The sequence below is a fragment of the Lissotriton helveticus genome, chromosome 7 (assembly GCF_964261635.1).
Source record: "Lissotriton helveticus chromosome 7, aLisHel1.1, whole genome shotgun sequence".
Classification (NCBI taxonomy): Eukaryota; Metazoa; Chordata; class Amphibia; order Caudata; family Salamandridae; genus Lissotriton; species Lissotriton helveticus.
The window spans coordinates 472,416,848-472,439,168 of NC_136068.1; the positions used below are offsets into that span (position 1 = coordinate 472,416,848).

The 22,321-nt window shown below is 47.5% G+C and overlaps 1 protein-coding gene across 1 annotated transcript in view; it reads left to right on the top strand.

The window, feature by feature from the left end:
• LOC144768630 (serine/threonine-protein kinase NLK2-like) overlaps window positions 1-22,321 on the top strand; it is a 329,305-nt gene that overhangs the window by 69,503 nt on the left and 237,481 nt on the right. Inside the window, exon 2 of the mRNA XM_078652439.1 lies at window positions 15,652-15,781. Coding sequence (XP_078508565.1) covers window positions 15,652-15,781 — 130 coding nt within the window. The remainder of the gene's footprint in view (window positions 1-15,651; window positions 15,782-22,321) is intronic.

Here is a 22,321-nt window from a genome sequence, read left to right on the forward strand (position 1 = left end):
CAGAGCCACACACACACCCACCCAGAGCCACACACGCACACACCCAGAGCCACACACGCACACACCCAGAGCCACACACACACCCAGAGCCACACACACACCCAGAGCCACACACACACCCAGAGCCACACACACACCCAGAGCCACACACACACCCAGAGCCACACACACACCCAGAGCCACACACACACCCAGAGCCACACACACACCCAGAGCCACACACACACCCAGAGCCACACACACACCCAGAGCCACACACACACCCAGAGCCACACACACACCCAGAGCCACACACACCCAGAGCCACACACACACCCAGAGCCACACACACACCCAGAGCCACACACACACCCAGAGCCACACACACACCCAGAGCCACACACACACCCAGAGCCACACACACACCCAGAGCCACACACACACCCAGAGCCACACACACACACACCCAGATCCACACACACACACACACACACCCAGATCCACACACACACACACACACCCAGATCCACAAACACACACACACACCCAGATCCACAAACACACCCAGAGCCACACACACACACTCAGAGCCACACACACACACCCAGAGCCACACACACACACCCAGAGCCACACACACACACACACACACCCAGAGCCCCACACACACACACACACACACCCAGAGCCCCACACACACACACACCCAGAGCCACACACACACACACACCCAGAGCCACACACACACACACACCCAGAGCCACACACACACACACACACCCAGAGCCACACACACACACCCAGAGCCACACACACACACCCAGAGCCACACACACACACCCCCAGAGCCACACACACCCAGAGCCAGCCACACACACCCAGAGCCAGCCACACACACCCAGAGCCAGCCACACACACCCAGAGCCAGCCACACACACCCAGAGCCAGCCACACACACCCAGAGCCAGCCACACACACCCAGAGCCAGCCACACACACCCAGAGCCAGCCACACACACCCAGAGCCAGCCACACACACCCAGAGCCAGCCACACACACCCAGAGCCAGCCACACACACACACACATCCAGATCCACACACACACACATCCAGATCCACACACACACATCCAGATCCACACACACACATCCAGATCCACACACACACACACCCAGAGCCACACACACACACACCCAGAGCCACACACACACACACCCAGAGCCACACACACACACACCCAGAGCCACACACACACACACCCAGAGCCACACACACACCCAGAGCCACACACACACCCAGAGCCACACACACACCCAGAGCCACACACACACCCAGAGCCACACACACACCCAGAGCCACACACACACCCAGAGCCACACACACACCCAGAGCCACACACACACCCAGAGCCACACACACACCCAGAGCCACACACACACCCAGAGCCACACACACACCCAGAGCCACACACACACCCAGAGCCACACACACACCCAGAGCCACACACACACCCAGAGCCACACACACACCCAGAGCCACACACACACACCCAGAGCCACACACACACCCAGAGCCACACACACACACACCCAGATCCACACACACACACACACACACCCAGATCCACACACACACACACACACACCCAGATCCACACACACACACCCAGAGCGCCACACACACACACCCAGAGCGCCACACACACACACCCAGAGCGCCACACACACACACCCAGAGCGCCACACACACACACCCAGAGCGCCACACACCCAGAGCCACACACCCAGAGCCACACACCCAGAGCCACACACCCAGAGCCACACACCCAGAGCGCCACACACCCAGAGCGCCACACACACACACCCAGAGCGCCACACACACACACCCAGAGCGCCACACACACACACCCAGAGCGCCACACACACACACCCAGAGCGCCACACACACACACCCAGAGCGCCACACACCCAGAGCCACACACCCAGAGCCACACACCCAGAGCCACACACCCAGAGCCACACACCCAGAGCCACACACCCAGAGCCACACACCCAGAGCCACACACCCAGAGCGCCACACACCCAGAGCGCCACACACACACACCCAGAGCGCCACACACACACACCCAGAGCGCCACACACACACACCCAGAGCGCCACACACACACACCCAGAGCGCCACACACACACACCCAGAGCGCCACACACACACACCCAGAGCGCCACACACACACACCCAGAGCGCCACACACACACACCCAGAGCGCCACACACACACACCCAGAGCGCCACACACACACACCCAGAGCGCCACACACACACACCCAGAGCGCCACACACACACACCCAGAGCGCCACACACACACACCCAGAGCGCCACACACACACACCCAGAGCGCCACACACACACACCCAGAGCGCCACACACACACACCCAGAGCGCCACACACACACACCCAGAGCGCCACACACACACACCCAGAGCGCCACACACACACACCCAGAGCCAGCCACACACACCCAGAGCCAGCCACACACACCCAGAGCCAGCCACACACACACCCAGAGCCACACACACACACCCAGAGCCACACACACACACCCAGAGCCACACACACACACCCAGAGCCACACACACCCAGAGCCACACACACACCCACTCTCCCCGCGCCTAACAAAACAAGCCCCCACCGCTTAGTGGCACTATACACTTTCTCTCTCTTGTATTAACCGGAGGTGCACTTTGGCCATAGAGCCTACTGTTCAGTGAACCAAATAACTACCTTCTGTGGGCACAGGCCCAGTAACACATTGTCCACTGAGCCAAACACGTCTCTAACCCCTGTATGGTGGTGGTGGTGGCACGTTCGTCACTGTCCTGTACCGATGACCATCCCTCACCCCATGAGACAGTGCCCACTGTCCTGGTGAGGGAGGGACAGCGAGAAGACTTCGCGGCGAGAGTGTTAATAAGAATTCCTTACAAATGCACTAGGGGGAGACATGCGTCTGCTAGAACACATGTACTGCACTGCTGAAGTGTAACTTCCAGTGGTCGCTATTTCCCTGACGAATGGCTTGTGATAGGAGAAACCTATGGGTACCAGATGCTACCACGATACCGTTACCAGGGCAAAGGTACCAACGCCCTGGTGCAGCACCATTCAAGAGCATGCACAGTTATCAGACAGGAAGAGGGAATTCAAACAGGGCAAATAGCTGGGTTAATGCCGCGCAGGCGAGACCGCGGGAAAACGGATAAAAAAACGCCTGCTGCAAATGAGCTTTGAATACAGACGCACAGCTGCAGGAGACAGCACGGCTTCGGTTACAAGCATGCATTGATGAGAGATGTTTGCAATATGAAACTTTACGTGGAAGCCTTATTGCAAAGGCGTGCATGCAGAGAAAGTGTTGTCCAGCTGCAAGCAGCAGAGCAGGCTGAAGCCACAACCACAATGTTTACCACACACAACCCAATCTACCCCCTCACATGCCCCACCTAGCTGTCACGCCCAGGCCACCACAAGGGGTCACTGCACTCACACCTTTTTACCAGTCTAACCCCGTTAGTTAACACTGCAGGTAGCCGCAAACTGCATTCTGGTCAATATAGTTTCCCCCCCGCCACCCCAGGTTTCACTGACCTGCACAACAGACTCACTGGTGTTGTAAACGTGCAGCTCGTCCACTATCCCTTCGTTGCCGCCTCCGAACACCACGATGAGCTCCTTAATGGCCACTGTGCAATGTCCGTGCCGGGGCCTCAGCACGGGGCCCGACCAGCCCACCACCCGCATCCAGCGGGGCTGTAGGGCGTTGGAGGGGGGCTGGGAGGCCGGGGCCGCAGGGGGTAGCGGCAGCCATTGCGTCCAAGAAGAATAAACCGCAAATGTGGCGTAAAAAGGTGCGACAAAAAAAACTTACAGAACTGGGTTTAGACTAGGGGTACTCTTTGTTATGGGGGGGCTTCACGGGAACACCGGAGGGGGCTGGTTTACAGGCCGGACATGGAGACTGTGGGAGCCGCCATCTTAGGAGAGAAAAGGAGCTGCCGTTGCCTTCTGCTGGTCCCGCCTCCTCCACTGGTCCGTCAGCCCAGGGGAGCGTGCTACTGTCTGTGGCCGGTTTCCTAACCCGGGGATTGGGACCAGTGCCCTGCGTGCGAGCCCCTGGCCCCCGCTACTGCTCTCCTGTGTAGCTAAAGCTACTGCCGCTGGGAGCCGCCATCTTGTGTCTGTCCATAGGAGCCGCCTCCAAAACAGATGCGTAACACGGCCCGCCTGCTTTGCAAACACAGGGGGAAAACGCTCAGCCACTAAAGAGATCCTGGGGAGCGCTGTGCAGTTTCTTCACACCCGCCTGGGAGCCGCCATCTTGTGCGTTTGTTACGGCAAACTCCACCCCCCCTTCAAACTTTAAACAAGCATTTACAAGTGGGGCCGGAGACACGGACAGCGGGAGGGGGGGCGGGAACGGGCACACGGACAGCGGGAGGGGAGCACTCACCTGGACTACTTCTGGCGGCGGTCGGCCTGGAGGAATGACAAAAAAAACCTCTGAAGAAAAAAAAAATAAACAACCGCCCACCGCCGCATGACGTTGTTAAAGGGGCGGGATGAGTAAAAATCGCTGGAACGCCCACGAATCTGCTCGGGCAATGACTGACAGATCTCTCTTCCAAATGCTAGCCTCCATTTATGGAGCTAGCCAATGGAAGAGAGAGGCGGGGCAAAGCCCCGTACTGGTAAACATAAGATTTCGCCTGCGCGAACACTGCTGCGCAGTGCTACGCCAGGCGAAACCTAAAAACTAGCCGAAGTACACGACTTGGCCAAATCAACGAAAAAACCCACTGATGCCATACAACTCAAACAGGCAGCAGTCAGAGCAGACATCCACACGGCAAACAGAACATCAGCAGTGGAACAAAGGGTCAGTGACGGGTAACAGCTAACAGGCAAGGCGATTGGTAACATTGCTAATGTAACAACAGACCTCCGGAAACAAGCAGCAGAATTTGAAGACAGACAAAGGAAAGGGAACATAAGAATCCTGGGGGTACCAGAAGGAGAAGATGACAAAGCTGGCTTGTGCGTTGCAATGATACAGAATCTTATACCAAAGCTACCAAATCTCAAATTCGAAACCCCTTTGAGTTGGACAAAGCCTACAGAGTCCCGGCTTTCAAACAAACCAACAGATCAGGGCCAAGGCCGATAATATGCAAACCACTCAGTTCACACCAAACAGATGCCATCTTCGGAGTGACGAGGAAGAACCCAAATCTACAATGGAACAGACACAAGATCATCCTCACGCAAGACTACTCGAAAACAACAGTAATCAATTACCAACAAATTGTTTTTTGGAAGAAGAAGAGGAAGGGGAGAAAAAAAGAGAAGGGAGGGAAGAACAAGGGTCAAGGGAAAGGAATTATAAATCAAAAACTATCAACAATTAAATTGGAAAAATATCACAAATTTATTATAAATAATTAATGCGCTCAATAAATAATTGCTGGTTTATGAAATGCAAAACATGCACAAAAAACCAAACAAGTGGCAAACAATAATTAGGTTATAAAAGAAGGGGCACGACATATACAGAGATTATGTGCCCTTTACAATTCATATGCCACATATGCGTCGACGGCGTTTCCACCGCAGTCAGAAATTGCGGTCATCATCAGGACAAAACAGTTGAAAGAGCGTCAAGAGTCTGTAAACAGTAACATTTCGTTTTTGGACTCCCTTGGACTCTTTCTTCCTAGGGAGTCTAAAAACTAAATGGTACTGTATTTATGTTTACAGACTCTTGACGCTCTTTCAACTGTTTTGTCCTGATGATGACCGCAATTTCTGACTGCGGTGGAAACACCGTCGACGCATATGTGGCATATGAATTGTAAAGGGCACATAATCTCTGTATATGTCGTGCCCCTTCTTTTATAACCTAATTATTGTTTGCCACTTGTTTGGTTTTTTGTGTATGTTTTGCATTTCATAAACCAGCAATTATTTATTGAGCGCATTAAATATTTATAATAAATGTGTGATATTTTTCCAATTTAATTGTTGATAGTTTTTGATTTATAATTCCTTTCCCTTGACCCTTGTTCTTCCCTCCCTTCTCTTTTTTCTCTTTTTTTCTCCCCTTCCTCTTCTTCTTCCAAAAAACAATTTGTTGGTAATTGATTCCTTTTGTATTGTGATTTGCTATTTTCCTGAACTGTTGTTTGGAATAGTTATTTACTGCCCCTGGTTCAGGTTGGCGGGTTGCCTCTGTTGATGTTTAGTATTCGAAAACAACAGTAGACATCAGGAAAGGATTCCTGGCCCAAAGAGAAAAGCTGAGAAAAGAAAACATCAACTTCTCCTTCATCGGCCCATCAAGGTTCAGGATAAACAACAAAAGAATCATGTTAACCTTCGAAGATCCAGCTGAGCTATCACGATACCTAGCGGGGCCTACATCACAAGTAATGGAACATCAAACCATGTCAAGCAAAAGAAGCGCCTCGCCGGTTCTCCACAACGATACGGACTAGATAAGAACACTACTACACTGTCAACAACAGTAAACAAACATCAAACAAACATCCAACAAACCACAAAAATACCACCTCATGGAGAGACAATGTAAAAGGTCGCCGCTGACACTAAGTTAAAGAGATCCATCGAAGAGTACCAAAGCTTTCAACTGAACCTACCTCATAGAAGACTCGTTGAACTACCTCACAGAGAAACAAGTTTTAAATGAACTAAAAGCCATTACAGACATTATAATAAAAGAAACCACCTCAAGAGCTCGACTGCGGTACTGCAGTACCTAACCCACGGAAATACAAGAAAGGATACAAAAACAAACACTCGAAGAAGAAAAGTCTGACCAGACCAGCAAAGAGAACGGAACTTTTCTATCCTTATATATCCTTCTATAACAAGGGTACACTTTGAGACTCTATGCAAGTAACTGCTACTGATGGGGTAGGGCTGTACCGATCTAAGTAACAGGCTATCCCAGGGGAGTAGCGGGGCGGGAGCGACCTTGCTGTCGCACGTCTACAGTTCGACACAGCGGTAGGGGAAGGGAGGGATGGAGGGGAGGGGAGGGGTGTGGAGGGGGGAAAGTGAGAAGCAGGTTTGTTCCGTCCGGCATGTTTGTTCGTTATGTCATGTTTGTCCAGTATATCATGTCCTCGTCAATACTACACCCTTAGACAGAAAGCATGGAGCAAGGCGCAGCCTAATAACAACAAATAGGACGCACACAGACAATAGTCAGGCAACCAAAGGTCTCAGTAAATGCTCGCTCGTAAGACAACGATCAACAGGCCAAAACAATGAATAACAACAAAACATTGGTGTCCGACCTAAAGGTTATTTCCCTCAACGTCAAAGGTCTGAATCATCCAATAAAAAGGAAAAAAACATTAGACTACCTGGCGAAGACCAAGGGCGATATTATTCTACTACAAGAAACCAAACTCTGCATGAAAGAAGCGAATAAGCTCAAGGCAAGGTGGATAAGCCAACTAGCCTGCTCGCCTGTGGTAGGAAAAAAACGAGGAGTAATCACATTAGTCAACACTAAATCCAAGTTAACCGTTGAGAGTGTCCAGCACGATGACGAAGGCAGGCTTCTGATCACCCAACTCAAGAGGTGAAGAAACCATACTAGTAACGAACATATACGCACCAATCGTAGACGACACAGCATACTGAGAGGGGGTATCAAGAGAACTAGAAGCAAAAACCAGGCGAACAACATGCACATAGTTGCCGGGGACTTCAACCTAGTCCTAGACCACACCCTGGACAGACAATCGGGCTCCCAAGCACGGCACCCTGCTTCCTACAACACTCTAAAAAACATATGTAATAGATTCGACCGTGCAAGACCCAGGCGCCTACAACACCCAGACACCAGAGACTACACCTTCTACTCCAACCCACACAACTCCTACAGCAGAATCGACTACATCCTCATCTGAGGCTCACACACACACCTCCTAGAACACAGACATTCCTGCAAGAACAATCTCAGATCACTCTTGCATCAGTCTACAACTAACAGGTCGGCATAATGAGAACACCACTCGCAGATGGCGGTTCAACAACATAACGATAGGGCGACAGGAGGACAAAGACAAAATAGAGCAAGCCATCAAGGACTACGTGAAAGAGAACCACACACCAGACATAGACCCAAAAAGCCTATGGGACGCCCTTAAGGCGACCATCAGGGGAACACTGATACAAATCAAGGCCAGAAGAGACAGAGAAGCTAAAAAACAGCTGGAACAGCTAGAAATAGACATCAAACAACTGGAAACTAAACATATCAGAGACACCACAAACACAGCAGTCCTGGTAGAACTTACAGGGAAGAAATACGAATTTAACAGGATCCTAAGTGAACGAGCAGGCCTGTGGATAAGAAAATACAAACAAATCAACCTCTGTGAAGCTAATAAGGCAGGAAAAATACTAGCATCATATCTCAAACTCAAACAAAGACAACACTGCATCTCCGCAATCACAGATTCAAACAACAAACACACACCAGACACAAAGATATCCTACACACGTTCATGTAATTCTACAAGGATTTCTACACAAGAGACAACAACATTGACCAAGGGGGGGGCACCGCCTACCTAGACAGACTAAACCTACCCAAGATGACAGAAGAAGCCAAAACTCTTGGCCAAGACATAAAGGACGAGGTCGCGCTGGCTATAAAATCACTAAAAGACAACAAAGCCCCAGGCCCAGACGGGTGCATGGCACCCTTCTACAAAACGTTCCAAGAACAACTTCTCCCAGTCCTGACCAGAACCTTCAACCACTGCGCCAAAGAGGGTATAGTAACAGAAACTATGACACAAGCCAACATAATTGGAATAACCAAGGAAGGAAAAAACTCGCAAAGGCCCAAAAACTACACCCAATATCACTCATAAACTTAGACTGCAAGCTATACGCCAAAGTGCTAGCCACAAGGCTAAAGAAACTACTACCGCAACTGATAGGAAACACACAGGTAGGCTACATGAAAACATGCATGTCTCACGATAATACAAGACTCCTCTGTCAAGTCATAGAGCACTCCTCAAAATCACTGAACTCCGCAGTAGCAATCGCGTTAGATGCAGAAAAAACCTTCGACAGAGTATCCTGGCATTTCCTAGAGAAGTGCATGCAAGCATACAACCTAGGAGATGACTACACGAAGAGAGTCATGGCACTGTACAAAAATCCCAAAGCTCAGATAGCTGTCAACGGAAGTTCCTTGGTTCAATTCAAACTTGAGAGAGGGACTAGACAAGGATGTCCGCTATCACCGCTACTGTTCCTATTAGCACTCTAACCCCTTATTAGAGACACTTTGGCTAACAGAGACATAGCAGGTGTAACAATCAACAACACCACAGCCAAACTGGCTGCCTATGCGGATGACTTACTCATTATAACGGAAAAACCAAGCCGATCCATACCACCACTCATGCAAACAATCGAAACATACGCAAACCACTCAGGATACAAACTCAACAGGGACAAATCCGAATGCATGCCCCTCAACATACACACAACGAGAGAGGTAATGGGGATCCCGGGGCTGGCTTGGCAACCTGGGTTTGTCAAATGCCTGGGTATCCAATTTGGAAAAAGTCTAAAAAGCACCTTAGAACAAAATGAGAAAACAACCCTGGAGAAGATCAAGGAGCTACTAGAAACCTGGTCACTGAAATTAATCACCTGGTGGGGAAGAATAGACACTGTAAAGATGATGATCACCCCCATAGTTAATTATCTAGCAGGTATGCTACCCCTAGCACTCAGACGACTTCCACAGGAAAATAGACCGAATGCTAAACAAATTTATACGGAGAGAAAAGAAACCCAGAATAGGCCTCCAAAAACTCAGACTAGAGAAGAAACTGGGTGGACTCAACGCAGGCGACCTGAGAACATTTCAACTAACCTTCACAGCCAGACATGGGATGCACTGGGTGCTCCCGAAACAGCAAAACACACAGACATGGCTCGCCATAGAGGAAGCAATTCTAAATAACTCAAACCCACTAACACTCCTCTCATCGAACAAACAAGCACTCAAGAACAACCTGATCTTTAGGATCACAAAGCACGCGCTGCTCAAAGTAGATCAGAAACTCGCAAACAGTATCAAGTCCTCACAGTGGGAAACGCTCTGTGCAAACCCCAAGATTAAATACAGAGAGAAGCCGCTCAACATAGTCATGGAGAAAACTAGGAATCTCGTTACCAGGTCAGCTAGAAGCTGAAAAAGAACCCCATACCTTTAACAGCCTGAAAGCAAGATACAACCTACCAGACATAGAACTATACAATTTCATAGCAATAAAAACTGCATTAACAAAGTCAAAACTAGGCAAACGCAAACCATCAATCTTCCAATATATGGAAACTATAAACAAAACAGGGCACCAGATCAGTGGAGAAGCGTGGCTCAGTGGTTAGAGGCGGCAGACCCGGAAGCTGAGATCGACCGTGGACCAGAGTTCGATTCCCCGCCTCGGCGGGTCTCGGGCTCAAAATTCCACGGACTCCACAATTCTCGCTCTGGTGCCTACTCAACTCACGGGGTCACACTCTGCGACTCTGGGCAATAGCTTGCTTAATCTCCACTACGGCCCCTCGCGGCGGGATGCCTGGCTTTCACCTTGTGGACACCCTTCCGGGGTTTCTCACAGGGGAATACCGGGACGGGTTCCCTAAGCAAGCGCCGGGACGCTTACGGGCAGCTGTGCGCTTTACAAGTCCAGCACATTTACATTTACATTTACATTTACATCTCACTCCTCTACAAACTCCTCCGACCAGTCTCCACCAAACTAAACGATAAAAACACCAGCTACTGGGAAACCCAGATAGGCTCCAAACTCACGGAACAAGTACGACAAACCCTCTGGGCGACTCCATAGAAAAATATGATATCCCCAGTGTTGACTCGAACTAAATTCTGGCTTCTGCACCAAGCATACTGGACTCCAGCCCGCCTCGCTTCGATAGGCATAAGAGATAACGATACCTGCTGGAACTGTCGAACGGTCAAGGGAGACCTAGAGCATCTCATCTATCGCTGGACTAAGGTCAAAAACTTCTGGAAAAAGGTGATCGACTTCACAAACAAAACCCTAGGCAGCAGCATAAAAGAAACATTTGCCACAACTATCACAGCACATATCACCACTAAAGAGGACAGAAACCTCCTGGACTTCCTCCTTACAACTGCAGTCAAAACAGTACTAACCAAATGGAAGGACACCTCCAAAGCCACATTCAAAGGGTGGCTGAACTGGGTGACCTTCTTCAGAGGAGCTGATAACACCGCACTCAGACATACTACCGGGAGATACGCTGACAGAGGGATGTGGTCGAAACTAGACAAATTCCTAAACACCTATAAACCCCCATAGACAACACATGCCTGTCTAACCAGCCAAACCAGCTCAACACAACCTCCAGCGTTCCGTCACCAAATAACCACCATTCACCTTTATGTTTTATGTCCCAACTTAGCACGCGCCCAATTGCAACAACCTTTATGTTTTATGTTAGTTAGACTTCTCGGGGCAGACCAGCAAAGACTGACAAGACAATCACTGTTGCCCTAAATAACCAACTGCGAAAACTGCTATATGTCACTGTTTCTCTTGCATAATGTAATTTGTAAATACCAATAAAAACCTTTGTAAAAAATAAAAGTACATCGAGGAAAAGTCAAGTCAAAGAAATAACAGTTAAAACGGAGGTATCTGACCTATGAGAGAGACCACTTTCTGTTCTAGTTCTTGACCACGAGTAGCGATGAAACTGCAGAATTATTTTAGTCCGCTCTTGTGGAAGAGTTGCTGAAAAACTTGAAGCTGCTTACTCGGTGGGTAAGAAATCTTGTCGCCAAGAAGTTGTAGTAAATAGAAGAACGATGAATCATATAACGTAAGCAGAGTCTTTAATAAGATACTGAGGAGTAACAAGAGCGGACTCTCCTCTACAACAGCCATCAGTAACTGCCATAGAACAGAACCCCAAACAGTAGAACATGAGAGCAAAGTACATTCTGCATATAAAACATTCTAATAGAAGAATCTATAAACACTAGAGCGAAGCACTATATATTGCACGCCCCCTGGCATAGATTGAATGTTTCGTATTTAAACACTGGCCTCTCCATTGTTTTTGTAGGCACAGAACCTTAGTTATATGCGTTTCTTGGAGGAGTGCTCTCAGGGTGTCCCCCCGCTTGATATACTGTTGTACTGCATGTCCCTTAGGTGCTGTCCCCAACCCTCGGACAGTCCATGTCAAGATCCATAACCTAGCCATGTTTTAGACACAGTCCAGTGGGGCAGGGCAGGCGGGGTAGTGGTGGGAGGATGACAGGTGACGTGGGAACGCGGGTATGGGGCCAGGTGATGGGCCAGGTGTGCGACTGTCGCTAACCATGCTGTATGGCTCAATAAAAACACAGAACAAAACTCCCAATCCCAGGGCGGCACAGTAACATCAAACAGTCCAAGCAAGTAACTCCCATTCCCATCCCCACCCCCAGGGATCTCCAGTCTGTTCACTGCATGTGTGGTGTATTGATAGGGAGATTAGCTGAGGCAGCACTCTGCTCAGAGGCACTCGAACCGATCTCTCATGGCGCCTCTTCTGGATCATCTAGCGGTTGAGTCTTATCGCCCACATGTTGGTGGCTGCCGAAAGCGCATACATCTGCTTCTCACAGGGGTGGATGCCCTGGACATCACTGTTCCTCCACTCCCATATTGGTGGCACTTCGTCCTCGGGGAGCAGCCACTGAAGTCCGGCGCGGTTTCTGTGTGCTCTGCTCGGAGTTCTCATATCAGTGCTGCTCTTCCCAGTCTCAGGCATCCGCAAGGTCCGTGAAAACATAGCTGGCGTGGTTTGCTATTACCTTCAATTAAGCCAAAAAACGGCAGGGAGTAAGTGAGACCAGCCGATCGTAGTTTCTTGACCCCAAAGAATGAAGCTCTGTGACGTGTAATCCAGGAACACGAATATACACACAGTCGTAAGTGTGGGGCCTGGTGGTGCGAGCTGCTTGCACAAGCATTCTTCCATGTGATGAAGGAGCTGTGGCGCTCGGGGTGGGGCAGTCTCTCTTGGCCTAGGTAGCTACTGCATTTTCCTAATCCTTCCTTTTCCAGGCGGTTTGTGGGGGAGCACAGTGCAGCCCTGCTCATCATTCTCTTTTACCGATGCTCTGCTTCTACTCAAGGTGTGGGCAGTGGTGCTTGCCGCCGGTTCTACCTATGTGGGCTGATATCGGGCTGGAGTCTGGCCCATGCTCTCTCCTTTTCTGGCCCTTCTTCCGCAGCCCGACCCACCTTCTGTGTACCTGGTACCTGTGTACCTGGGCAGGCAGGGGCAAAGCGCCTCTCCCCTAACACTCACAGGTGGTCCACGTTGCTGGTCTTGCAGTCCCCAAGCTCTTGTGGGCTGCTGCACACCATCCCCCGAGAGCGAACTTTTATAAAAAATAATTTTCCCCGCAGTCTGCCTGTTATAGTGCCACATAGAATTAGAATTTTGACAGGCAATTGTTGACATTTTGGACTGGTGTAATTAATTGATGCAAATACAACAGTGTTTTGTCTTTGTTTTTGACTTTCTAATATGTTTTTGTAAAATGTTTTTCATATAATTTTGAGTCGCACAATATACTGAATGAAATGTGTATTCCTCCTATGCATCAAGAGTGATGAATAGTTTTTTAAAATGAAGTTGAATCAATACAAATATGAAAGTAAAGTACAATGATTGTTTGCGTTGTATTTCGAATCTGCAGTATTCATTAGCAGTACTGAAATTGGTGGCCAGGTAACTTTTTTTGAAAAAATGCACACCATTCTAGGCAGCCCCTCAAGTCGGAGCTTCAGAGTTCACAAGTCCCACAGATCTCACAGGCCCCCCACATCTTGTCTTTAGCAGCGCCTCCACCACTCCGCCATGTTCAGTGGGGGGACTGGATTAAGAGTCTCCCAGTGGAGTGATGTTAAATCTCATCCACCATCTTGACGTGGCTGGCCACTCCTCTTCTTTATTACAATTGTCTTTATTTTTCTGAGCGGTTATGGGATTTTTATTATTTTGCATTTCGACTTTATTATTGTTTTAGCACAGCATAAATACTTTTCACATTGCCTTCATGTTTAGCCTGTCTGCCTTGTCCCAGAGCTACCAAGGGGTTAAGCTCCTGTTCATTTAGTGAATTTAGTCATTCACCCTGACACAGATTGTGGTTATTTCTTGAGGTGGGTGTGTACCCTCCTCTATTGAAAGCGTTGCTAAAAGTTACTAAAAATTCATTTTGTACATAGTCCTAAAACTTTAAAAAAAATATTTAAATCTCTATTTTAATCGTCCTTATAATAAAAAGTTCAAATACTTCAGAGAGCCATTACATAACTATTCATTCTGGTATTTGTTAATCCGCTTTCATCGGGCTCTTTTGTTTTCCTTCAACTAATTTAAAGAACTTTGTTACCCAGCAGTTCAATTTTGTTTTGGTAGGGTTAAAACACAGTTTGACCGCTTGCCTGCATGTTCGAACACCATATAGTTTAAAAAATGGACGTAATAAATTGCACCACAGGTCGTTTCGTTTAGGGCAGATACAAATAACATGAATGATCTATCTTCTTTGCCAGCTTTGCACAGACGACACTGTTGCGAGACATTTTTTCTTTCCCAAGGCGGCAGGTGAGGGGAAGCTGGAATTACCCCAAGGCGTAATTTTAAGAACTCTTCTTTCATTTTTATATTCATTCCAATGTTAAGATACGGTTGGGGTTGCAGTGTTACAATTAAAAGCCAATTTCTTTCTAACAGCTTTCTGGCAAAAAAGTCTTGTAGTCCTAGAAAAAGAATATAATCAAAAACCTACTTTCTTTTCGAAGTGTTTCTCAGCTTCCAACATCCATTTGGGAAACTCTACATTACAATTTACTACATTAGTGTTCATCTAAAATTCGAGTAGAACATACTGTGGCCAATTTAAAAAAGGAATATCGAATTCTGACTATATTGAAACAAGTGTGGTCAGACTAGGATTCTTATGTAGTTCAGAAATCGGGGATGCTGCAAAGTTTGTGTTCAAGAAGATGCACTGATTACTTACAAATTTAATCTCCGTATACAAGAATAAACTCATAGCCCCAGTGGGAAAACATGTCACCCATATGTTTCAATAATACTGTATTAACGATCAGATGTTGGTGCATATAATAAAAACAGTACCTACAACTACACAAAGCTGTCATCTGTCGTCCATTTTAATATCCTGAGTAGGGAGGGACCCTGAAAAGCTGCTTCCTCTGCTCAGTAACTCACAGAAGTAATAGATATATCTAAGATCGACTGAGCCTGTCCTATATGGGATTGTGTGTTACTGCTCACCTTATGTTTTGGAAGGGGGACGAGGTGAGGTGGGTGGCAGCATGTGGGGTGGGTTCTGCAGGATTCACTTTCTGACTGTGGTAGGACATGAAACCCCCAATAAGTTAACAAGCGTTCTCCACTTACTTCCTACTTCTCAATCACTACTGTGGGTTAGTGAGTTCTGTTATCTTGACTGTGCTGTCTCCTTTTTTCCAGGTCAGTGACGGACCCCCGAGATGGAAAACGGGTAGCTCTTAAGAAGATGCCCAATGTCTTCCAGAACCTGGTGTCGTGCAAACGGGTCTTCAGGGAACTTCAGATGCTTTGCTACTTCAAGCATGAGAATGTGAGTGAGGATTTCCATTTCTGTGGCAAAACAGCTTTTGACCATGTTTGAAAAGAATAAATAGATCTTCTACTTCGGATAATATTGTTTTCAGCTTCTTTTTTGCTTGTAGTTCACAAACTTTTTACTCTTCTTGATGAAGATTTAAGGTGCCTATTTTCTAAAATACTACGGTTTATGGGCATGGATGCTAGAGATTTGAATTTGACACATATTCCTGTGACACGTATTACAAAAGCATCCTTTCAGTGGTATGTCTTATTTTTTCTCAGAATGGCTGTTTTACTGTTTAATATGATGGCCTTAGTGTTAACTGACTTGTGGAAACAGCTCAAGGATGTAATCGGCGAATGAGTCCTAGTTTGTCCAGTGGGTGTGCTCCTCTTTGCTTCAATTGCTGCTCTCTGCCAGCCTGAATTGAGCTGTCATCCAAGATGTATCTCAACTTTTCTGCACTCTGATAATGGATTTGAACTCTGCTTGGGAGTCCAGGTTTGTAGGTTTCTTAATTAAATACTGCTAGCTCTTTATTTATTTTGGGGTACTATACTAGAAACAGTATAATTTTATCCATGACTACCACCGTTCTGAAGAAATATTTTCAAATGCAAACACATGACTGATGCAGAAAAGCTGCAACAAAACATTTGTCACGAGGAAATAATCTCCTATCGTAAGGTCTCCACAATGGCACCTAAAATCTCAATGATCAAAAATTGAAGCTCGAGGGTTTATTAAAAAAAATATATATAATAATAATGCAGAAAAGTTCCAATATTTATACTCATTCATACCCATATAACATTTGTCTACCACAGGCTTTCAAGTGTTTTTTTTTCTTTATATGGAACTGACCTGCATGTGAAGCCAATGCTGGAGTGTTCCAATACACCATACAAAGATCTGTCCAATACATTACTCAACAAACTGTAGAGTGCAGACCCAATTGAGAAGATTGAAGGTAAAAATAAAAAAACCTACATTGAGCAAACCTTTACATAGTAGTTTTTAGCTGCTATTAGAATATGGATCAAACCACATTCTTTTGTGCTGTTTGGCCATTCATTTAGTGCATAACTACCATTGACGTGATGCCATGAAAAAATAATAGGTGATAATCATCAAATTGCCCATAGTGTCTTGTTCTGTCTAGGGAAGCATTTGCAATGCAATAGGTCTTGCATTTCGAGAGTTTGAGCTATTGGCATTTGCATTGCCAATAGCTTAAACTCTCGCAAATACGAGACCTATTTCAATATTTTTTGTATCAAAGTGCCCCATGCTGCGCTTTCACGTTAATGGAGGCAGCGCCCATTTCCTCAGACAAGCTGTGTCTAAAGAAAGGGGATTGGGCAACATTAAAGTGAAATCGCCGCCTGGGGGCTTTGACCAAAATAAAGCATCTGTTTGTCATGTTGACAAACGCTTTTTTTATTTTGTAAAAGCGTCCAATGCCGCGCTTTCACTTTAATGGTGGCTGAGCACCTTTCTTTAGACTTGGCTTGTCTGAACAAAGGGGCACAGCCTCCATTAATGTGAAAGCGCTGCATGGGTGCTAAAAATAAGCGCGGACACTATACTTAAAGTAGACCGCGCTGCTAAAAGAAAGAAAGAAACACGGCCGCAATAGTTAGCGCGGACCGCCATTAGTAATTAAAGTAAAAGCCAGCGGCGTGCTGCGACATAGTGGAATAGGGGCAAATCATTGAACAAAATAGTGCTCACAGCCAAGATAAAGCAGACCGTGTAACAATAAAAGTAAAGGGTCCAGTCGTAGTGGGAGGTTACAAATGCAGACAAGGCGGTACCAAGGAAAGACTAACAAGCCTATTCAGGAATGAAAAGCAAAGTTTTTGCAAGGATTGCAACAGGAGCCAATTAAAAAGATCGGCGAGACATGGGCGGAGCTTCAAGTCCTTGTGACACTCTGAAATCTCCACAGTTCCACTTCTGTTGCAGTTTATGATCTTCGTAATTATTTAAGCTTACTAACATCTTGGAAAGATCCATTTTTCATCCACTATCCAGTTATGTTACCTCTCTGCTTTCACAGCTTAATATGGAAGCTGCTCCACTGAATGCAATTGACCACAGTATTCTTCCCCTGTTTAGTGCCACATTTTTCTACTAGCTCTCCTTGTCCATGCTTTTCTCTCTCTTCTCCACATTCACCAACAGTCTTGAGGCAAACTAACTATTAGATCCTTACACCTAAATGACATGATAGTCTGACTGCACACGCTTTACCCACTACCCAAGAGGAGTATATGAATCAGCCAGTAAAATCAAAACAGCACTTGCTGAAGCCTTTATCTGACCCTACATCTTGTGCAGTCCCCAGCTGAGCCTCCTTTCCTGCCTACCTGCCAACTAACTTGTGGCCCAAATGGGTGGATAAAGTTAATGTGCCTTCTCCCCAATGCCTATCAGCACTACCGTGTGAAGTACTGGGTTTTTAAGAACCCAGCGGTGCCAGGGAACACACCCTAAGACTTCGAGTCCTTCCTGTCCCAGACTACAGAAACACAGAGTCTTCTTGGTGAAGTCAAAGATTGAATTTATTGGCTGCAGCCAGTAACAGATATCCTAGAAGTACAACACGGTGTATATTCTCAGGAGACTGCTCAACTTACAAAGCCAGCCATCCCTATTTATACAAAATATTATGCTTTAGGCAAACATTCCTTATTTTACAGTTGACCATTCACATATTTTCATAACAAAGAAGAAGCAGAATCATGATGACAAGCCCATTTTTCAGTTTTCCCAGCCCACAATCAATTTCCCGGCAAGGCCCAACACTTTCCATCAGATATCGGACGGACCCCTAATAAAATCGGGCACCTCCTCATCGTAAAGTAGGTCATAAAGTAAGAAACAGGGACAGGTGTGTGTAAGATTAGGCATAGTTGTGTGCGATGAAGGGTTTATGGCATGCGGCACCTTGATCCTAATCTCGGTCGGCCACTGGGAAAGGAACTGGCCGAACAGGTTTGGCTTCAGGCAGTGGAGTCAGCTTGCCCAGGTCACACAAAAGTCAGCTAAAGGTGTACGTGTCCGAAAAGACTTATTTCAGCCTTAGTCATCAGCCTATGTGAGGGCAACGCAAAAATGGCTGCCATGCACAAAATGGAACCCGAGGGTTCAGGACGGAATCCCTGATTTCAGGGTGATCTCGCCACTCTAATACGCCGAAAATGCTTGTATATAGTGTACTCGTCATTCTCGGTCCGCTGATACCAAAATCGTCATGATACGACGATGTGTACACGGGTCCAGAATTTTCAGTACCACACGTGTGCCCTATATTTCCCTTTTTATCTCCTTTGACCTTGGCCCACCAGCCAGAGCTGAATGTTGTATGTTGCATTACAGTAGCCAACTTGCATGCCTTACAACAAAACAGTGTCCAAAACTGTACCCACTGGCATCAGAGGAAGACAAGACGCCTCTCTACCTACTGCTCTTCTAGGACTGGCCAATTTTCTCAATTTCCCACCATGTCATCCATTCAACAGACCGCCGTCCTTGGATTCTAAGAACAGTAGCCAGAGCTGAGCATTCTGTAACTGGTGCCAGCAACTCTTAACCACCAGATCCTGGCCCTTTTGCTCATTTTGTATTGTTTGACAGTTCAATACATTAATTTTGCAGTGTGAATCTTTCTGGATTCACTATGCTGTGCTTTATTCTGCGGTCTAGTGGTTGGGTCCGGACTCGTAGTCTTTTCTTTCTTTTTTTTTTTTCTCATAGCCCAGGTGGGCGTCAACGCCCCATCTTCTGGTGTACTTCCTGTGATGTCTAAACGCTTCCTGTGGAAGCTCCCACCTTTGGTCGCCATCTTCAGATTATTTTTTCCGCCGTTGGGTCTGGGTCGTCACTGAGAGGTTCCAGAGTTTTTGGAGAAAAGAAGGAAAAAGCTGAAATCTATCGAAAAAGTTTGGAGAATACATCCAGGAACAATACCGCCGAGCCGGGACGACGAAGGAGGAGATCTTCGAATACTTCGACGTCCAATGGAGAATGCGCACACAGGGGGCCCTTGAGGGCAGTAATGGACAAGACTCTATTCAAATTCTGCCGCAATTGCCACCACAATTACGCGCAGAAGGACCAGCACCCGGTTTGCAACCTCTGCCTGCCGGTCGGCCACGAAAGCAAGGATTGCAACGCCTGCTCCATCTTCACCCCGAAGACTCTCAGGATTAGAGAGAGGGAGAGGATAGCCAACCACGGCATGCAAGGAAAAGACCAACCTCCCTCGCTTAGGGACTTGGGACTCTCCAGTGACGAAGAGGACAACATCGCTGAGGGACCAGATGACTTCACGGTCGTAGATACCGATAAGAAAACTACAAAAGAGGTAGGAGAGACGTCGACCCCTAAAACCCCGACAGACTCTCGGAAGCCTGAGTCAGACTCTCGAAAAACAGAGTCTAAGTCCCCGAAAGGAGCACTGGCGCCGACAATTTCAATGGCCTCAGCTGCATCCAGGGACAAACAGCCCATGTGGATCCTTCGAAAAGGACTCCCAGGCTGCGAAAACACACGAAAAGCCTAGATCGACGAAGCACGCCCCCGAAAAGAAGCATTCGACGCCGAAGGAAAAGGACCCGAAGGCTTCTTTGAAGTTGATGTCTACGTCTAAGAGATTGTCCAAAACACTCGATGCCGAACAGGCCGCTGAGATGGAAAGGAAAAAAAAAAAGGCTCGAGGCCGAGATGGATAACATCCTGCAAAGAAAAAGAGAATTTGACGAGCGGATGAAGAGGTTCACCATCCCGTCGAAGCCGGCGATGACTATCGTCGAAGTCGAGGATAAGGAGGAGCTTGATGCCGAAGAGCCACCAAAAACTTCCAGAGCCCCAGGAACGCCAAGAGGAAAAGGACCTTTTACTATTTTGACGAAGGCGAAGAAGACCAGCGCACGAGTTTGGACTCTGCATCCTCGGTGGTGCAGGACCTCGACGCCAAAAGCCCCAGAAGAGGCATTGCCAACTCTAATGCCCTACTCAACAGGCATACGTACCAGCATTGGGACGAGGTCGGACAACTGCTCAAACACCTCCCTGAGCAATACCAACAGAGGGCAACACACCTAGTGGAGGAAGGGAGGAAGGCAAGAATATAGCCAACTCATGCCTGAAATCAGCCCTGGATCCAGCAGACACGTCCAGAAGGCTCATGATGATCGGGGTCACAGAGAGAAGGCATGCCTGGCTGAGAATACAGAATAACATCCTGAACACCCCCTTCAATGGTGAAACCCTGTTCGGAGCACCAGTGGATGAGAAACTCACCCAACTCAAAAAGGAAAATGAAACTGCAAGGCCCATGGGGGCCTTGCAATTCAGAGGAATGAGGAGAGGCGCACCGACACGGAGGCCAAACGGAAGAGGGGGAAACCAGCTGGGAACGTCACATCAGACATTCCAGCAGAGCTTCCAGGGCGACAACCAAGCAGGGCCAACAAAAACAAACCTGGCAATACCAGCCTCGGGCCAGTCTTTTTGCGGGAGGGCGAATGGACGAGGGCAAACAAGGGGGTGACAGCTACCCACTTCAAAGTGACTCAGCACCACCAGCCGTGCCCACCCACAGGACACCTCTAGGGGAGGGGCACAACAAAGTCAACAAAAAAGGACACGGACAAAAGATCAACAAACATGTAACACCAGTATGAGGCAGACTAAAACACTTCTTCCAGGACTGGAAGAAAATAACAACGGACAAATGGATACTGAACATCATACAGTTCGGATACTGCATAGAACTGGAAAAGAAACCACCAAACAGGAAACTGAAAAGAAACAAGCATTTGCAATGCAATAGGTCTCGCATTAGGAAAGTTTGAGCCATTGGTATTGCGAATTACATTTTTTTTATTTAGCTATAGTAATAGCTAAAGTAATAGCTTTGTCATTTACAATGCCAATAGTTTTAACTTTCACAAATGTGACACCTATAGCATTTGCAATGCAATATGTGTTGTGAACCTGGCTGCCTTCCTGTTAGAGACACTAAGATTGTGTAGCTCTGCCCCTGAAGGTGCTAATCACATCGAGTAAACCTATTGGAAACCAATAAAGAAGAGGTTAATTGGGGCTAGACGGGCCCACGGTGCTACCAGGGACGTACCAATATGCTGGCTTTACTGTAAAGGTCCTTGGTAGGTCTGCGCGGGCTATTGGTGTAAACACATGCGCACTCCAGTAATTCCACTGAGGCAACTAAGGTTTGTGTCACAACCGCGAGGAATGCCAATTAAGGGGCTCACTTCCTTGTCTGCTTCCGTGACACCTGAAGCTACTGCCTGGAAAGGGATCGTTGGACTGCCATCTCATGGGAATGTTCAGAAAGCGCGGCAATATTTAATTAATCTCTTTTCAGCAAATAAAAGGGTCTTGAACTTTCAAGGAAGCTGCAAATTGGCTAAAACGTGTCTATCTATCATCTAGTAAAAAGGTGGGACCTCTCGACTTAATTACTTTGCCTCTGAAGGCCCCAGCTTGGGTCTCCCAGAGAGTTTGATGAAGGCA